This window comes from Equus asinus, chromosome 5 (assembly GCF_041296235.1).
Source record: "Equus asinus isolate D_3611 breed Donkey chromosome 5, EquAss-T2T_v2, whole genome shotgun sequence".
NCBI classification, from domain to species: domain Eukaryota; kingdom Metazoa; phylum Chordata; class Mammalia; order Perissodactyla; family Equidae; genus Equus; species Equus asinus.
The window spans coordinates 70,603,391-70,622,699 of record NC_091794.1 but is presented as its reverse complement, the minus strand read 5'-3'; the positions used below and the strand labels follow the sequence as shown (position 1 = coordinate 70,622,699).

The window sequence follows — 19,309 nt, the reverse complement described above, 5'->3', positions numbered from 1 at the left end:
TAAATGAATTACTTATATTTTTGTTTATATATTAAAGTTAGTCCTAATTGCTATTTAAAGGTAATCAGAGCCTCAATGGTTCATTTTCTTATTAGTTATAATCTTTCCAGAGCATAATCAAAACTCTGATTCTAACTATTTCAATTCTTTTTCAAGTACTATGTCCTCTTAATAGGATCACACATATTATAGATCTACTTTAAAATTGCAAAAATGCAATTTAAAATCAAATTTATTCTCACTTAGCTTGATTTGTAAACTTATTGCAACTTCTTTAAACTCTTTTGGTTAAAATGTTTTGGAATCACTACCATTATCCACATTTTAAGAGAGTTCACTGAAGGCCTCATACTACCAAGCACCACCTTTGATCATCACAGCCAACAAAATGCCACACAAGCAAAAATACGTCTTGATCCAGAGATTAAAAAAAACCAAGGGTGCTTTGTTTTGCTACCATGAGTTTGTGAAAAGCTAATGCATATGGTTGTACATCATCATATTTCATGCTTGGAAATATTTTTGAATCTAATCTGAATATAGAATGAGCTTAGCTTCTATACATCCATTGCAATACATACTTGCATTTTAGTCACTTCGAAAGAAAACTAGGGCTGCCCCACAGCGAAGTGGGAAAGTTCAGTGCACTCTGCTTAGGCGGCCTAGGTCCATGGGTTTGGATCCTGTGCACAGACCTACACCACAGGTCAGCCACGTTGTGGTGGTGACCCACGTATAAAGTGGAGGAAGAGTGGCACAGATGTTAGCTCAGAGCTAATCTTCCTCAGGAAAAAAAAAAAAGGGAAAGAAAACTGAAAAAGGAAACAGCATTCAGGGTAGCGTGTAGGTGATTTTTACAACACTAGTCCTAGAATATTCTAGGCCCTCAGAAAAGATATCTAAACTGCTAAATATGCTAAATATCAAGTCCTTCCTTCAGATAAGTTCAAGATGACTGAATAAAGATACAAAATGCACCATTCTGGCACCTTTATGATGAGGGGAGGATTGCTGTTTAAAACTTTCGGGAGGCATTCATCTGACTCTTCTGCAAATGGTGGTTGAACAGGAAACAGATGAGCCTGTCAAATATAATCGAATATGAGGACTATGAAAATTATTATATTTGTGATTTTATTACATTAAATAATACTTTATTACATTAAGCACCAATTGAAATTTATTAAACAGGAAACAATACAAACAAATTAACATCTTTAGTGTTCCTTGCAAAAATAGGTTGTATTTAAGTTACATATACCCAAACATACTACTTTCTAAAATGTTACTCTCCTAATTTTATTAGATCTCTGGCTTCTAATAATAGAAACAAATTGTAGAAACAGATTCTCTGAAGCCACTGAAGGACACAAACCTACAGAGATAGTAAAATGAAACAGAAACACTTGTTTCCCAAGACAAACACTTGGATGATAAAGACAATGTAACTCCCATTCATTTAAAATAATTTCTTCAATGTAAACTTTAAAAGTTTCCTTCAAAGAACAAATATTTTATTGCCTTATACTTAAATATTTTAATAGTATCTCTATCAATAGCACATAAAAATAATTTAAAATTCAGGCCCATCTAGTAGGTACTCAATAGAGAAAACGGAAACCTTCAGAAGAGAATTAAACTGTAGAGAGAGCATAGTAAGTACCATCAGCAGTCCACTCTGTTCAGTTTCCAACAATTAAGAATACCAACACTGTTCGTCAGAAGAAAATACCACGTACATGACAGCTGTAAATGATACGTCCCTAACGAAGTCTCAGAAGAGAAACCAAACCCAACTTCTCAAGATGGCTTTGGGCCTAAGAGCATGCTGACAAGAGTCTACTAAAAATTAATCTGTGCACTCCAAACACAAAAGCATTAACAAAAAACTCAATACCAACCTCTGTGGCATAGATTTTGAAGAGTATCCAGGAGCTGTACCAAGTCATCAGGAGAAAGACACCACATAACCAGACATGGTAGAGTAAGGAGAGATTCAAGAGGCCACTCACAGTGTCAAGAGGCCTATGAAACTGCCTATAAAAGAAGAAATTACTATTTAATCTTATGGGAAAAACACAATCTAACCATTTAACAGACTTGGGGCTCCACACTGAGAAACAAATAAATCCAATTTCAAAATAATAATGGTGATAGACTCCTCTCCTTTTGTACCCTATAGAGTTCTCTCCCTAATACTGTCTTACAAGGTACATAAGGGAGCCTTAAGAGAAGAGGAGATCTAAACTGGCACTCAGTTTCTTGTGTTCCAGATCATCACTGTCATTTACTATGAAGAATGAACTGAGCCTATAAGCCCTAGAGGGTGGATAAAATTTTATTATTATTTCTGTAGTTTGATACTCAAAACCCATTCAACATGACCAGTACCTCTCCTGGACCAGATTTCAGCTCCATCTGTATACCGATAAACAGTTTCATAGTAGTTAAAAGTAACAATAACCTAAAAACCTTTACTTTTAAATAATTTAAGAAACTGTTACAATGCTAAAGTGAATGCTATTTTGCCAAAACCTTGAATAGATCAATTAGCAAAGTCAATATAATCTTACAGTCACACAACTAGCAATTATAAAAACAGGATGTGAACCTCTGACCCGGTCATGTGTAAGTGCTGTGATCAGGTAAACCCTTGACCTATCTCTCCTCAGTGACCTCCCCCCACTCAGTGACCTCCCCCTCCTCAGTGACCTCATCCATGTAACGGTGGCATAATCTCTTCATTCTGCCTCTTAGGGCCATTATGAGATTTAAAACAGCTTTACTAGGAGTGCCCAGCATAGCGCTTGACATTCACTGGAGGGCAGGGGGCCACACAATAAATGAAGTTATTTTCAGCTTTCAAGTAAACATTTGCTGGCATACATTAAGGAGAGAATATCAGGCACTGCCACATAAACAAAACATTTTTTAAATGGAAGGAGGAAAGAACTACTATGATAAATTTCTATCAAGCATCATTTTTCTCTTTCCACTTGACCCAGTTTAAAATCTGGGCTAATGGGGCCGGCCCAGTGGTGCAGTGATTAAGCACGCACATTCTGCTTCTTGGCGGCCCGGGGTTCGCTGGTTTGGATCCCCGGTGCAGACACAGCACCACTTGGCAAAAGCCATGCTGTGGTAGGCATCCCACATATAAAGTAGAGGAAGATGGGCATGGATGTTAGCTCAGGGCCACTCTTCCTCAGCAAAAAGAAGAGGATCGGCAGTAGTTAGCTCAGGGCTAACCTTCCTAAAAAAGAAAAAATCTGGGCTAACATAATGAATGACCCATGCATTTGGTTTCATATTTAGCAATTAAGCAGAAAGCAAAACTAAATTTTCCTGGTAAGCTTTAAAAGTTAGGAATTGAAACCTATACTGTGGCAATAATATTTCAAACACCCATAAATGCAAATATTCCACTCCCAGAAACTGGCATTAGCGAAGGCCATGTATGATATAGAAAGTCTCACAGTGGAGGAACCAAAAATTAAAAGAACAAACACTAATAGAGAAATTTACATTTATTTGACAAATAAAGATTAAAGCTTTATCTAGGTGCAAAGTTCGTGGTAACTAGAACAATACACCCAGTGCTGCCACTCAATTGCCACCTGTGACCTTCAACTGGTCACTTGACCTTGCTCAATTATGGTTTCCTCATGGACAAAATTAGAGTAACACCACAGCACTGTGCTTGTCTGCAGCAAAGCACACAATGGTCACTGAGGAGAAAAACAAAAGAGCCGCATGTCCACGCAACTCAAGAAGTCTACTTTTCTAAGTCCATGATATAAAAGCTGTATCTAACAAAAACTGAATTATCATTGCTCACTTCTGGGGACAGTAACTGGGTGACTGGAGAAAGGAGCAAAAGGCGTCTCTTTCACAGTAAGCACTGTTAAATACCAATGGAATTTTAAACTATGTGAACTATGTGTATTCAAAAATGAATACAATTTTAAAAAAAATTAAAGCCTAAATCTAAACAAAATATCTGGAAAGTAGCAAACATCTAAAAGGATGGAAACATCTAAAAAGAGTTAAAATTAGACTTTTCATATATCACTTACTCATCTATGCGAAGGTCCATAGCAGTGCTAATCCAAGCTTTGGGAATATGGCCTAAGGGGGAAAGAACACCATGCTATGAACATAAGAAAGTTAATAAATCTTAATCATGCTTTGGAATATGGAGTTGATGAGACAACCAAGTCGACACCAAGACCTCAGTGAAAACGCTAGAGTGTTTGATCAGGAATGAGCAGGAAAAGAGTAATTTCTAAATACAGGCAGTCCTTGCTGTGCAGTTCCAATATGTACATATTTCAGTATGGTTTAGTGAAGTAACACCAGCCTTCAACGCCACAATTCAAATTTCAGTTACTGTGGCACAGTACCTGTGAGGAACTGAATGTGCTACTTCCGGCTTTTTAGCACACAAATCAGTATGGAGATAACAGATGCACACCATGATCTGTGACCAGCCATGTCACTTCTTTCAGCGTCTGTTGGTAATTGGTCACTCACATGTGTTATTTAGTTCACACAGACAGCAAAGCATGCAGCTGTTGTCTCCTACGATAGACACACATGACATTGTACAAACGTAACTGAAAGAGGAAACTGGCCAAAAAAGACCAAGGGGCAGCAAAGAAATAAAGTGCTAATACTGGAAATGAAATTTGAATGGGACATAAATGGAGTTATAGAAGAAATAGTTGACCATGGAAATGTTGACACAGCCGCTACGTCAGCCCAAACGTACAACTACAAAGGAACTGCCAGGCTGACTGTAGTGAAGTTAATCCAACACGGCAAAGTGGTAACATTAGAATGACAATGACAAGAGCTGTGTAGAAAAACGGATTATACAAACTACAAGTGAAAAAACTAGACAACAGAATAGCCTCTACACAGTGAGAACAATTTTGTAAAATTATATCCATAGAAAAAAGTAGGATTAGAAAAAGTTAGTCTGGAAACAGGACTTTAGAATGTTGGATTTTATTTATATTATTATGGGTTGCTATTGAGATTAATGTTTTCCACTCAACTTGTACTGCTCATTATATTAAATAAGCTGTATTTTTGTGCTTGAGATTCATGTTAATAAATGCTACAAGGTTCCCTTAGCAACAGGACATTTCTATGGTATTAGTAACAGGTTACAAACTTATAAAAAACAGTATGTTATTTTTAGAGTAATGATCAAATGACATACAATATTTTCCTTTTTTAAAGGAATACATTCTTTTTTATTGTGGTTAAAAAAAACACAGAACGTAAAATTTACCGTCTTAACCACTTTTAGTTGCACGTCCACTATACGCACCTTGTTGTGGAACAGATTCCAGAACTTTTCCATCTTGCAAAGCTGAAACTCTGTACCCCTTGAACAACTCCTTCTCCCTCCCCACTGCCCCTGGTAACCACCATTCTACTTTCTGTTTCTAAGAGTTTGAGTACTTTACATACATCACACAAGTGGAATCATGCAACATTTGTCTTTTTGTGACTAGCCTATTTCACTTAGCGCAATGTCCTCAAGGTTCATCCACGTTATAGCATGTGACAGGATTTCCTTCTTTTTCAACGTTGAATAATATTCCATTGCATGTATATACTACATTTTCTTTAGCAATATTTTCCCTTAACTAAACACTTTGAAAATCTGAACAATGAATTGGTTGGATAATCACATACTACAAGCGTAGGAAACATACAAATACAACCAAGAATGACTTTGTAACTGACATTTTCTGAGCTATGAGCTAACACATACCCTGTATCAAAAAGTAGAAATTCTTACCAAGAAAATAATACACAATGCAGAAATTTCTAATCAGGAACAGTGACTCCACACAACTATGCTTAACTAGTAAGAGCAGAGATCTCCTAAAGCGCAAGAACTTGTACTGCTGTGGAAAAAAAGGAAAACAGAATCAAATGACGCATCCACACAGAGGTTTATTTCATTCTAAAGCAAGCACATAACTATAACTGTCCACATATACAACATAATCATTGCACAAAAAGACGTTTACTCCAGAGGCAAAAAATCAACTACTTCTGATGTTAAAATGTTTAATATTTACATCTCATTGATATGAGATCAGAAGAGAGAAAATTGACAATATCAATCTATACTTGATACTAAGGACTATGGAAATGGAGAAAATATAAAAAAACATAACAACAACAGTAGCAGGTGACATTCTTTGGGCGCTTACCACATACCAAACTCTGTTCTAAGCACTTTACAAGCATTAATCAATTTAAACCACACAACAACCCTATGAAGGAGGTTCGATTATTATCCCCATCTTACAGATGGGAAAACCAAGGCATAGAGCTTAAGTAACTTAACCCCTCTTACCAGCTGGCGAAACGAAAATCTGAGGTTTTAATCCAGGCAAACTGACCTTAGAGCCTGAAATCCTAAAGACAACGTACACTGTACTCTACACTAAATTTTTCTAAATGCTGCTTGTAGAACAATAGGAGGCAGTGAAGAAGACACCAGTCTAAGGATCAGGGACCCGAGTTCTAGTGTTTCCTCTTTCTCTACAACACTGAGCAAGTCATGTCTCCTCTCTATCTAGTCATCTGTGAGATAAGGCTGAACTAGCTAAATAGTTCCGTAGCGTGTATCTTCCACTTATAACAATTTAAGAAAAATGAATCAAATAAGAAAAAAAGTTTTTTCCTGAAAAAACTATACTTCTTGTGAAACAAGGGTTGTTTGGCCTTATCCAGTCTCTGCCCCAAAAATGCCAATGGAGAAAATATTTTTAAATTATTGGAAAGAATCTAAGGAAACCTAACAAACCAAAGATGAACTTCTCAAATTCTGCTCCGCTTTTGGCTTATATTAGAGCTCATCCTTCTTTAAGGGATTTCAGAAGCTAAAGTACAGCCAAGAACTATAGCACTTGGGTGGAGGTTATTTACATCTTCACACCATGTCAGCAGATTCCTGCAGTATCTTACAAAAATCAGCCCACAGAAATACTTGTCACTAACCATACAGCCTCCAGTATCCTGGTTTACTCAGGTATCTTCAAAGTCCAAGATGTGAAACTGCCCTATTCTGTGTAGCTGCTACGTGCTACCACCTTCTCCCCTTAATCCCCCCAATAAAAAGGGCACAGTTTCTGTAGTATTCCTACTGCAGCTCTCACCTCAACCATTACTCAGAAGGTTCCAGAGAGGGAGGGAAGCACGCAGGCATTTCAGGAGATATGCAGAGAATAGCTAACATGCCTTCTTCTTGCTCCTAAAATGAAGTGTTTTTCAATTCCCTGTTGGGTTTCTTCTGTGATCTGGCTTTGAGATACCCTTCACTGAATATTTACTGTGTGCCAGGCTCTAGAAATCTTAACTCATTTAATACTTTCAAACAGTCTTGGCCTAGAGCTTGCCAAGCCCTGTCTTGGTGTGCATCCATTTCTTTGTTCCCTACTCCATGCTAGCATCTGCTTTCCCCTATCAGTCTGTCATCAAGAATTTGATAAGGGCAGCAAAATTGGTTTCAGTACTATAGGCAACTTTAGGGGAAAAAACCCAATGGGCTAATGGCAAATTGGTTAAAATTAGCAGATTTTTTAGAAGGTCTAATTTTTCATATTGTTACATAATAGAAGTAGTTACTGAATAATATGTACAATATAAAACTGTGGAAACCTCACCCCACAAAATGTATGATGTTATAGGTACTATAGAAGTAAACGTACGATAAGGGGTCTGGAAGAATATACACTAAACTGGTCCCAGTGGTTATCTCTGAGGCAAAGACTGAGACTGGCGACAGACTGGCCAAAGAGAACTTCCATTTTACCTATAGTATGTGACTAACATTTTATAATAAAAATGTTAACACTCTACTTAGGAAATTGGCTGACAGGCAGCACCAATGATAATGATAACAATGATAATAATTGCTTGTAAAAAACCAATTTTTTTTAAGGTCTAACATTCTTTGGTCAGCTTAGCTGGTTAACAAAAACAGTAAATGGCTACAGCCATCACATCACTTTATGGAGGCTCAGAAGCAGAAGGAATGGGCCTGATTTCTCACATCAAGCTTGCGATTTCCTGACAATCAAGGCCCGCTTACCTGAGCAACATAAAACCTGTAAGGGAAGGTCATACTCTGTGCGCCATGCTCTTACAGCTAACGAAATAAAGCTAGGCCATGGGGTCCTCCTTCGCCCTCAGTCTTCAGGGGAGACAAATCTACCCAGCTAGGCAAACAGACAGTTACAAACCTGATGGATGAGAAACTCTGATCCCAGGACAAAGATCCATCATCTCAACCACTCCTGCCCAAATCCTCACCTCCCTTCTCCACTGCACCGGCCCAGCAAGAGCCCTGCTCCAGCCATCCCGAGGCTGAGGAACAGCACCCAGCTGGGCAGACCAAACACCACTGCACACTCACGGTCACAACAGAGGACCCCAAAATATATTCTGGCAAAATACTCAACGGCCAAATATTAAAAATCAACATTCTGCTAAAGTTGAACCTGAAGCCAAAGCTGAATATTACCACCAGAGAATAAACTTCTAGGATATAAAAATGAATCTAAAATTTTATCAAAAGAAATTACAAAAAGTTTACTAGTCAAATGTTACAAACGTGACACTTCATGGTAGAAACTCTAATTTCTGAGCACCGTCCCTCACTGGACTGCTCCTGTTTGCTCTACTGCACATCTGGGACGTTAAATAACAGGTACTTTCGGCTGAGTTCATGGAGGAGAAGGGATTTGGGGGTATCTCATTTTTCTCTAACACTTTTTTTCTTCTTTCTCTGTATTCTTAATCATGTTTGGCTCAAAGATAATTTACCATGGCTACTTCTGTACAGGATTCTGCGGTTTTTCTCCTTGTGAAATTTTTAGGCGGCAAAGCTGACACTCTGCTTTTAACTCATCTTCACAAGACGTGAGGAATCTCTCAACGATCCTCCGTCACATGCCCAGGCCCAGGGAGGAAGGCCCAGTCCTGGCCTGTGAGCACCATCTCCCGCAGCGGAGTCTTCACCACCATGTTCTCGTGGGGACTACAGGCGTGTGAGCACTGCAGAACCCTAGGCCATCACACTCTCACGACACATCACGTGTTTACACATCCCTCCCTGCCCACCAGACTGGGTCCTCATGGGAAGGGGCTGGTTCCAATCATTTTGCTCCAAAGCCCAGTCCTCAGCCTGCCACAGAGGGAATGAAGTGAACAACGGCACAGTCTGGAAGAGTGGGAACAGGCTGGGGAGAGCCTTGATGCCACAGGAGAAATCCCAACCGCTCTCTCTCTCTCCTGCCCGAGGACGTGCTTCTGAGTTCCAGAGACAGTTCCCACCAGATTAGCAGATTTTTAAAAACCTAACCGAAAGATAGTTTAAACTGTCCCACTCAAACCAGCTGACACTGATTTATTTGTTTATACACATCACGCCTTGTTCTGAAAAGGATCTGAGACAGTAACTTGCATAGCCTCAAGCTTCTAAGGTTCTTAGGCTCAGAAAGAAGCTGGCAGCTGCACAGAGGCACTCTGCATGAATGTCATCACCCTCACCCAGCCCTGCCAGGTCACAGCACTGCCTCTGCCTAGCAGGGAGGGAGGAGCGCAGGAAGCGGTCTTCTGGGAGGGGCAGAGGAAGGCACCCACAGCCCTCAGACATATGCTAATGTCCCATGAAGACTAATCTCTCCCCTCCAAATGGCACTCTGAGGATCTCAGGGCTAAATTTTGCTGATCAAATCTTGAATTAATCAGAAATGAGGCCCGTTATATCTACCAAGGCAATTTTAACTCTGCCAAATTCTGACATAAGGTAATGCTCCAATGCCGTCTTACCTGTATGATGGGAAACGGAAGATAGTTCATGTTGTTAATAAAATACAGGAGGCTATAGCTATAGCCCATAAATGCTCCAGCCAGTAGGAAAAAAAGGTGATACTCATTTAAGCAGGTTTGTGCAGAATGGTTCTCTAAACTGAAGGGAGAAGTTAGGTTATTAACTCAACAGTCAGGGACACACGTCACTGTTTTAGGCTCAATATTCACTGAAAGCAAAGCTTTGACTTAATCACTTAAGAAACACCCCAAATTCTAATAAAACAGTTCCTTTTAGGTTAAGTGTGGGCAAAAGATTAACAAAACTCTTTTCCCTGATGCATGAGAATTTGCACTTTAGTTAAGTCTCTAGCTCTGAGCTCTGGAAATCTGACAAGAGTAAGAATGTCCCTGTGACAGTAAGCAACACTGCCTGCAAGGCAGGAAACTGCACGGGGACTGAGCAGGACTGCAAATAAACGATACACCGGACACAGAAGCTGCAACTCTGCGCTTCTCTCTGCGTCGTCTCCTGCACCCGGGCAGCCCTCATGAGGACCCTTTTCACTAAAGAAAATTTATCACAGTAGGAAAAGAACTGCCTTATATAATAGGGGGACAAAAGGAAATTGAGTATTCAACAGTACTCATGAACACTGTTTTAAAGTCAGTGGAAAACAGAGAACTTAAGATAACTCCAGTAATCTTTTTTGATTTTTCAAGTCAGAAGATCAACTTGAAATTTATATCAAGGCCACGTGTTCAAGAACTGTGTAAGTTTCAAAACCACAGAAGTACTCTACTGAGGAAGGTAGTTATAATTATTTTAAAATTTTTTCTTGGGGCCGGCCCGTGGCCGAGTGGTTAAGTTGACAGCGCTCTGTTTAGGCGGCCAGGGCTTCACCGGTTCAGATCCTGGGCGTGGACATGGCACCGCTCATCAGGCCATGCTGAGGCGGCATCCCACATAGCAGAACTAGGAGGACCCACAACTAGAATATACAACTATGTACTGGGGGCTTCGCGGAGAAGAAGAATAAAAAAGAAGATTGGGAACAGATGTTAGCCCAGGTGCCCATCTGTGCTTCCCAAACTATCCTTCCTTCAAACTCCAACCTAAATGCCACCTCCTCCAAGAAGCCACATGTGGATGCTCCCTTGGAGATAAAAACTCCCACAAGTTTTATCTGCACATCTCACTTTCTTCCCATTACATCCTCTCTCTCAAACATTCCTATTTTTCTGTTACATCCATTAGCATCCATGTCTTAATTCCCCTACTGTTAACTCTCAAGGAGCTGAGTCCATGTGTGAATCACTCTCAAAAATCCAACAGCATCTAGCATAGCACATTGCACAGAACAAATGGTTTAAAAAAAAAAAATGTTGAAGGGCTGGCCCCATGGCTGAGTGGTTAAGTTCGCGTGCTCTGCTTTGGCGGCCCAGGGTTTCACCTGTTTGGATCCTGGGTGCAGACATGGCACTGCTCATCAAGCCATGCTGAGGTGGCATCCCACATGCCACAACTACAAGGACCCACGACTAAAAATACACAACTATGTACTGGGGGACTTTGGGAGAAAATGGAAAAATAAAATCTTAAAAAAAAACCCAAAAAACTGTTGAATTCAACAAACATAAAACATCAAAAAAGTTTGAGGTATGTAAAAAAAACCACCTTCTGTAGAAGTCTGGAAAGTAAAGAATATCCATAAACTATTAAGCTATACAGGTCACCTGCAGCTTAGTAACTAAACAAAGTCCTTAGAAAAACTGTATTTGATATTACCTCTCAGCACCAGTGCAGGGAACCACAAGAAAACTGTATCGACCCCTGGTTATCACAGCAGCGCACCAGGCCATCATCATTCCCATGGCGGCATGAATAAACGAGTGCACGAGCTGCTGAGGATGGAGGATCTTCCCGATCAGAGCCAGCCTGGAGCAGGGAACGGAAGGCACCACTGCAAACAGAGCACACGGCTGTCATGTTACAATCTGCAGCACACAGAGTCAGAGGACCTACACTGCTCCCTTCCATCCTGTACAAACACTCCAAAGGGCAGGAAGAAACCCAGGGCGAATGTAAAATATAGTACAGAACAACTCTAAGTTAAAATAATTTGAAAAAAGACTGAACACAAAGAGATGCACACACACAAAAACCAAAGAACCTAGAGAGATGAAGCCTAAGGACAACATGATTAACAATTTTCAGTTCTTTTTAATTAAAATTTCCTGATAGCTCACACAGTGCCTACGCTGGCACTCTTGTAAGTGCCATAAAAGAACAAATAACAGGGGCTGGCCCCGTGGCCAAGTGGTTAAGTTCGCACACTCCGCTTTGGCAGCCCAGGGTTTCACCGGTTCAAATCCTGGACGAGGACATGGCACCACTTATTAAGCCATGCTGAGGTGGCATCCCACACGCCACAACTAGAAGGACCCACAACTAAAAAATATATATATTTACATATATACAATTATGTACCAGGGGCTTTGGGGAGAAAAAGGAAAAATAACATCTTAAAATAATAATAATAATAATAATTTTAAAAAGATGGTGCCTGCCCTCCAGCAAGTTATCTTTATTTCAGCATTTGAAATTATCAATATATAGTCCATCTGTGAAAAATAAACCACAAACTAGGTAAATAACGACAATACTGAATATTAAAATAAATGCTTGCATGGGTATTCCTAATACCTCTCTGATAGTCCAAAAAAACTTTCTGGAAATGAACTGAGGGAGGTGAGTGTGAGCAGAAGATGAGGGATGCTGACCTTTGAAAACAGCTACCACAGGGTTCCCTGCCCTCTGCAATCTTCTTTTAATATCCGCCCAGTAAAGAGATTGTGGGGAGGCGGAAAACTAGGTACAAAGGGAGAGGGCTCAGGTGCCTTACCTTTGGGGAAGAGGCTGCCATCACCTCTCCCGCCCCATTGGAAAGGCCCAGGAGGACCTACTAACTGCGCGACTGACTTAAAATACTCTGAATACACCAAACCTTCTCATTTCACTAAGCCTTTTTTTTTTTTTTTTTTTTAAGATTTTATTTTTTCTTTTTTCTCCCCAAAGCCCCCCGGTACATAGTTGTATATTCTTCGTTGTGGGTCCTTCCAGTTGTGGCATGTGGGACGCTGCCTCAGCGTGCTCTGATGAGCAGTGCCATGTCCGCGCCCAGGATTCGAACCAACGAAACACTGGGCCGCCTGCAGCGGAGCGCGCGAACTTAACCACTCGGCCATGGGGCCAGCCCCTCACTAAGCCTTTTGATACGCTATACCTTTTCCCTAGCACATCGTTTCCCTTCTTTGTGTACTTAATACAATTCATCCTTCAAGGCTTGGTTTAAGCATCATCTCATCCAGAAGCTCCCCATGCTGGGTAAATGGTGTTCCTCTAAACTCCCATGATGGCCAGTATATTCTACTTGAATATACTTGATGTTTACTGTCTGTCTCCCCATTAACTGTGATCCTCTGGGGAAAAATGAGACCATACATTTATCTCTTAGTCCCCCCAATACATGGCACATAGTAAATGCATAAAGAAGGCTTATTGAGGGGCCGGCCCAGTGGCGCAGTGGTCAAGTGCGCACATTCTGCTTCAGCAGCCTGGGGTTCATCAGTTCAGATCCTGGGTGCAGACATGGCACCACTTGGCAAGCCATGCTGTGGTTGGCGTCCCACATATAAAGTGGAGGAAAATGGGCACAGATGTTAGCTCAGGGCCAGCCTTCCTTAGCAAAAAGAGGAGGATTGGCAGCAGACATTAGCTCAGGGCTAATCTTCAAAAGAAAAAACATGTAATATTTTAAATTTTTTGGAAAACCACACAATTACAGACTTTTATATTTGAAAAGGATGGAGAAACCACCCAGCCCTGATCTCCTACCCTATAAAGCAGTTATTTTTATAACACAGGTGCTGAAACACAACTTTCATACCAGCTGTGAACTATTAAAAGATCTAAGTTATTTTTTATTGTGGTAAAATATACATACAGCTTACCACAAATGTATAGTCCCGTGGCATAAGTACACTCACATTGCTGTACGACCATCAGCACCATCCACCTCCAGACTCTTCCACCTTCCTCAGCTGAAACTCTGTCCCCTCTAACCAATTCCATTCCCTCCTCCCCTCTACCCTGGCAACCACCACTCTCCTTTCTGTGTCCATGAGTTTGATACTCTAGGTACCTAATATATATAAGTGGAATCTTATAATATTTGTCCTAAGAGTTCTAAATATTTTTTAAAAACAGAGAAACCAGCATTAAATAAATTTTAAGGTAAGACATCTAAAGTATATGATTCTGTATATATTTTTTAAACTTTGACACAAAACACAGCCTCTTATACACACCCACGTAAAAACGCACTGAGTCTGCCCTTAGTAAAATAAATTCAGATATTTGTTAAGACAGTTAACATTTGAAAACTCACCTGTATAGAATTCCAGATTGAAAATACTTATTATTACTATTACCACTGACAGCAGCAGAAGGTAAAAGATTACATAGGAACTGTATAGATCATTGAAGGAATCTGAAACATTTAAGAGAGACGAATTAGTAAATTCATTCAGTCATGTAGTTACACTCAGTATATTGAAAAAGAAAAAGGATCTGAACCAAAACTATAATTTTAATTTTAAAAGTTATGTTTTCTTTGAGAATTTACTCATACATGCTGACAGGTCCCACAGGACATCAACTCAAGGAGTACGGTGTGAGCTATTTGGACCAAGCTGTAAGTCTTTTAAAATTATAGCAGAATTTCTTTCAGAGAACCCAGATGTTAACGTCAGACAAAATACTGCCATATGCAAACATATTTCATCATGTGAAACAGAGAGGTACCATATTTAGCAATAAACCAACAATGTTTCTTTTTAAAATGTAAATAATGTTTTTCAGATCTCTTAATAAATGCAATTAGCCCCTATAGCTAAAAAAGTAACATTTCTGAAAATAGCATAATCCATAAATCATCAAAATGAGTTGAATTAAAAAACAAAAAAATGATATCTCTGTAAAATACTAATATATTCACACTTCAGAGTAGTTCAACAATCAATATTCCATTTCAAAAATATGGCAAAGTTTAAAATATGTATATACCTAAAAACATGAACAAGAGAATAAAAACAAGGACATGTTTGCTGAATAGACTAAGACAATAATGAAACCAATGATTTTTAGAAGCATAATTCATGGACCAAAATTAATGAAAAATATTTACTAAGTATTCACAATTAAACCCAAGCATTATACTGAGCTAAAAAGATGAAAGAACTCACTCAAATGACTGGAAATAAGTAAGGAAAGAGTACAATTTCTCTGAAAAGACTTTATGAAGCAAAAGTTGCAGCAGACAAGTAACATTTGAGGAGAAAGACGGCATAAACCAAATCTAGCCTGGGAGAAAGTGTTATTAGGGTTAAAAAGCCCTTGGCCATGAAATGGCAACAAGTTCTTCTGTGAAGTGTGAATTCTTTACCACTGGTAACGGCTCTAGACGGCAATGCTGAATTTTCTGAGGCTGCGGCTAGACAGCCAGGACCAATGAGTGACGCAGACTCGGGCAAGGCGGTGACAGAAGTCCCTGCCATCCCCGCTCTGCCTCAGGGCTCACTTTCATGCGACCTGTGGGACCCATCCAAGAAGTGGCTGATACGTCTCAAGAAAAAACTGAACGTGATTTTCATTCTTCAGCAGCAGCATCTCCAAAGGCCACAAGGTAAAGCTTCTAACTAATTGAAAACTGGCGTTTTCCTCTGAAAAATTAACAACACACTTCCCACTTTCCAAAGAAAAGAAATTTACTGTTACTACTGTTGAGAGGGAAATAAAAGAATTTCAAAAGTATTTGCGCTTCTTAGTCTTAAGAAAGACTTTAAAGACTTCAAAACTTATTTTGGCAACACTTCTCTTTTTCCATTTTTTAATTCTAGTGTGGGCATACTAGAAAAACACAGGCTTTGAAGTCAGAGACCAGTGTTCAAGTCCTAGCTCAGTTCCTCACTAGCTGCGCATCTCTGCACAGACTGACCACCTGACTCTCAGGTTCCCCATTTATAAAGCAGGGACAGGGCCAGCCCTGACAGCCTGGTGGTTATTACAGTTCGCTGTGCTCTGCCTTGGCGGCCTGGGTTCGGTTCCCAGGCGCAGAGGCACAGCAGCCCTCTGTCAGCAGTCGTGCTGTGGCGGCAGCTCACGTAGCAGAGCTGGAAGGACTTACAGCTAGGATATCCAACTGTGTCCTGGGGCTTTGGGAGGAAAAGTAAAATAAAGGAGGGATCACACCTCTTTACCATACAGGGTTGTAAGAAGGATAAGAGGTAAGACACCTAAGGAGCTTAGCAGGGGGCCTAGCACACCGAAGACAGCAATAATTGGAAGCTATTCTTAGTTAACATAAAATAGTTTATACTTCAATGAATTTAGTAATTTTATTTTGTCTCCAAGGATTCTGAGAAGTATTCAGCCTGCTCCAATCTTTTCCTCCTCACCAATCTTTGCACTTAACTCTACATTCCTTAGTCTTTAACTTTCCTCCTTTTCTTCTTCTCATATTTCTTTCTTATTAGCCACAATATAGAAATGAAGTATTCTTAATCTTAGACAGGTTTTTTAAAGAGATACATGTCATATTTTCTATCCACAATTTTTAAATAAAATAACTCTCTTCCTTAAGAAGACAATCTCAATAAAGTTGTCAAAAAGAAAAGAGAAACAAAGCTTAAGTTTTCATTTATGTGGTCTTCTGATGTGACAAAGTCTCTGACGGGTTTATTAATCTTATTACATAAGGAAAAGGCGGCTTAGTTAGGAAGGCCATGCTTTAAGACTACCTTGAAGTAAAGGGCAGTAATTAAAAATGAACTATTTGAAACAATGCAATTTTTATGCTGAGGAGCAGGTCGTGTAAATTTGTTTTTTCCAAACTGACTATCACTTACCAGACAGCCACTGTATAGGATGAAATAAATCAATGCTGCTGAGGATGATAAACACTGTGGTACAGACGGGGAGCAGCAGCACTGACCAGACAATGCTTGAGACTATCCTCCAGCCCAAGACCTACAAGTAAACCAACAAAACCTCAATTGTGAAGCCAGTTAAACTATTTCAGTTATGCAAATCCCATCTCTTCACACAGATGCGAATCACTAATGTTTACACTCACATCACTGCTCATGCAGCTATATATAAACTCCAATGGTTACCACTATGAATAACATTACATACTGCTATGGAATCTTATATCAGTGAACTGATGCTCCTGTTAGTCCAAAGTCAGGCGCCACATTAAACATCACACATTGGGGGAGGGGGAGGGATGGTCTTATCTAGTTTTACAAGTATGTTTTACAGCAACTTCTACTTGTCTCTCTAGGTTTAATTGATAGATATGTCAGTATCTAAAAGCTGTATATGTTTTAGGGGAACCATCTGCATACTGTAATTGTGTTTACAATTATTAGATATGCACTCCTTTTGGGGCAACTTACTGCATCTCATTCATGTCTGAAGCACCAGTGCCTATCATACTCAGAACTCATAAACAGGATTTATGGTTGAATAAGTGAATATAAGAAGAGATACTGAGGGGTTTTAAGCATGAAAGTGACAAACGGGTTTGTTTTGGAAGGTAAAACAGCCGTGTGTTTGTAAGGTGGCTATGATGAAGATGGATCAGAAGGGAGAAGACCCAGACAGGAAGCAGTTTAGGAGGCAGGCCACGGAAACTGCCCAAGTCAAAAATTACAGTCAGCGTCTGCAGGAAGGCAGGGACAATCGGAAAGGAAACAAATTGCAGCCACATTTCTAAAGTACAATCTGCAGGACACTGGTGATTGATAACATAGGTGGTAAAGAATATGTAAGATTTAAGGACTCAAAAGTTTTTAGCTTGGGATACAGGGTAGAGGGCAGTGCCGCTGGCGTGTGTTACTATTTCCCTTTGCCCTCCACAGAATGGATGCAGAACTGTGGATGCAGCTTCAACAGAAGTGTCTCCTCCTCTCAGCCCCACAGTGCATACACGCCTCTAACCTACAAAGAATACCTGTCCCGCTTACCTAGTCCCAACCCCAGCCTCTGCTAAGGCCACGCCACTTTCTTTCCCATTCTGGACACCCCTTGCCACTTCTTATCCCAGGGAATCACCAAGTTATTTTGCCCCCTCTAGGTACACCACTCCTGCATAAACCTCTTCCCCATTCCCTGCCCAGTTCCATGCAGGTCATCCCTCCCAGTCGCACCAGTCCCCTCTGGAATCCTTTCTCATCCCGTAACGAGCTTGCCCTGGGACGTCCCGCGCACACACATCCCGCAGCCAGCTTCCCCTCAGCCCACTCCCTACAACCTGCAACCAGGGTGTCACGCCGCCCCCTCCCCAGGCGCTCCCCACATGCTCCCCACGCGCTCCCCGCGCGCTCCCCTCGAGCCAGCCCTCCAACGCCCTGCGCGCACGCGCCGTAGGCGCCCGCCCAGCCCGACCCCCGAAGCGGCCGAGAACGCGCCACGATGCGCGCAAGACTCACGCGCCACAGAATATCCCGCGACCCGCCGGCGCAAGGCCGACTCACAGCCGTGGCCATGGTGATGGCGGCCCCTGCTCTGCGGGGAGCAGGCGACGGGAAGCCCGCCCGCCACCGCAGTTCAAAGGCAGGAAGGTCCCAGGAGGACCCCGTTGAGGCTGCCTCAAACGCTGCCTGAGCAAAGCCCGGCCCAGGTCCCAACCCATTCCTTCGATGCTTCGTCTGGACAGGCCGGACGGGCCAGCACTGCCCTGCAGACACGTGCCCCCAAGGGAACTTGGACTCCAGGACCCGCCCTCTGGAGTCCAAAAGGTCTCTCCGAAGCAGGGTCCAGCGGGGCTCCAGAAACTGGGGGCGGCGCTGCATGCTGGGAACTGTAGTTTCGACGGCCTTCTGGGCGCGAGGAGGAGCGTTGCATTCTGGGACTCGGAGTTCCAGCGTACGGCATGCTGGGAGTGGAAGTCTTCCCAGAGGTACCGTGTAGCATGGTGGGAATCGTAGTGTTTATAAAGCCGATACTAGTCGCAGGGTTGGTTGATCGGAATTCTGCACTTTGGCAGATCTGGCAAAATGATTCGCCCTCATTTCTCTTGATTTCACTTTATCGACCGCCTGAAAGTGAAATCAAAAGATTCCGTGGCCCTCTCCACAAAGTTACTCACTAATTTTACTGAAATGGAAAAATCTGTTTCCCTATAGGAGCATCTGGTTTCGTAAGAACTAGTTTCTCGTTCCAACTCTGCCACTTGCTAAGTGGAATCTCTTGACTCTCTCTCAACCTCCATTTCTTCATATATAAAAAAAGGATAACAATAAAGATGGCATCCAGTGATGCTGTGAACCTGTGATAAAATGCTATGCAAATACTGATTGTCATTAATTTCCTGCCAGTAAGAACAAAGGCTTTTCACCA

The 19,309-nt window shown here is 41.1% G+C and overlaps 1 protein-coding gene across 3 annotated transcripts in view; it reads right to left on the bottom strand.

Annotated features, from left to right (window-relative positions):
• NDC1 (NDC1 transmembrane nucleoporin) overlaps positions 1-18,736 on the bottom strand; it is a 47,151-nt gene extending 28,415 nt beyond the window's left edge. The window contains exons 1-9 of one of the 3 annotated variants that reach the window (XM_070509863.1): positions 18,400-18,736; positions 16,813-16,933; positions 14,295-14,396; positions 11,633-11,807; positions 9,865-10,003; positions 5,816-5,924; positions 4,077-4,128; positions 1,902-2,037; positions 990-1,082 (exon numbers count right to left, since the gene is read on the bottom strand). In XM_070509863.1, the coding sequence (XP_070365964.1) occupies positions 990-1,082; positions 1,902-2,037; positions 4,077-4,128; positions 5,816-5,924; positions 9,865-10,003; positions 11,633-11,807; positions 14,295-14,396; positions 16,813-16,933; positions 18,400-18,456 (984 nt within the window). In that variant the 5' untranslated portion in view covers positions 18,457-18,736. Of the gene's footprint in view, positions 1-989; positions 1,083-1,901; positions 2,038-4,076; positions 4,129-5,815; positions 5,925-9,864; positions 10,004-11,632; positions 11,808-14,294; positions 14,397-16,812; positions 16,934-17,934; positions 18,321-18,399 lie in introns of those variants that run through there. The other 2 variants (XM_014844331.3, XM_070509864.1) reach the window with 2 other exon arrangements.
• Positions 18,737-19,309: the final 573 nt, after the last annotated feature.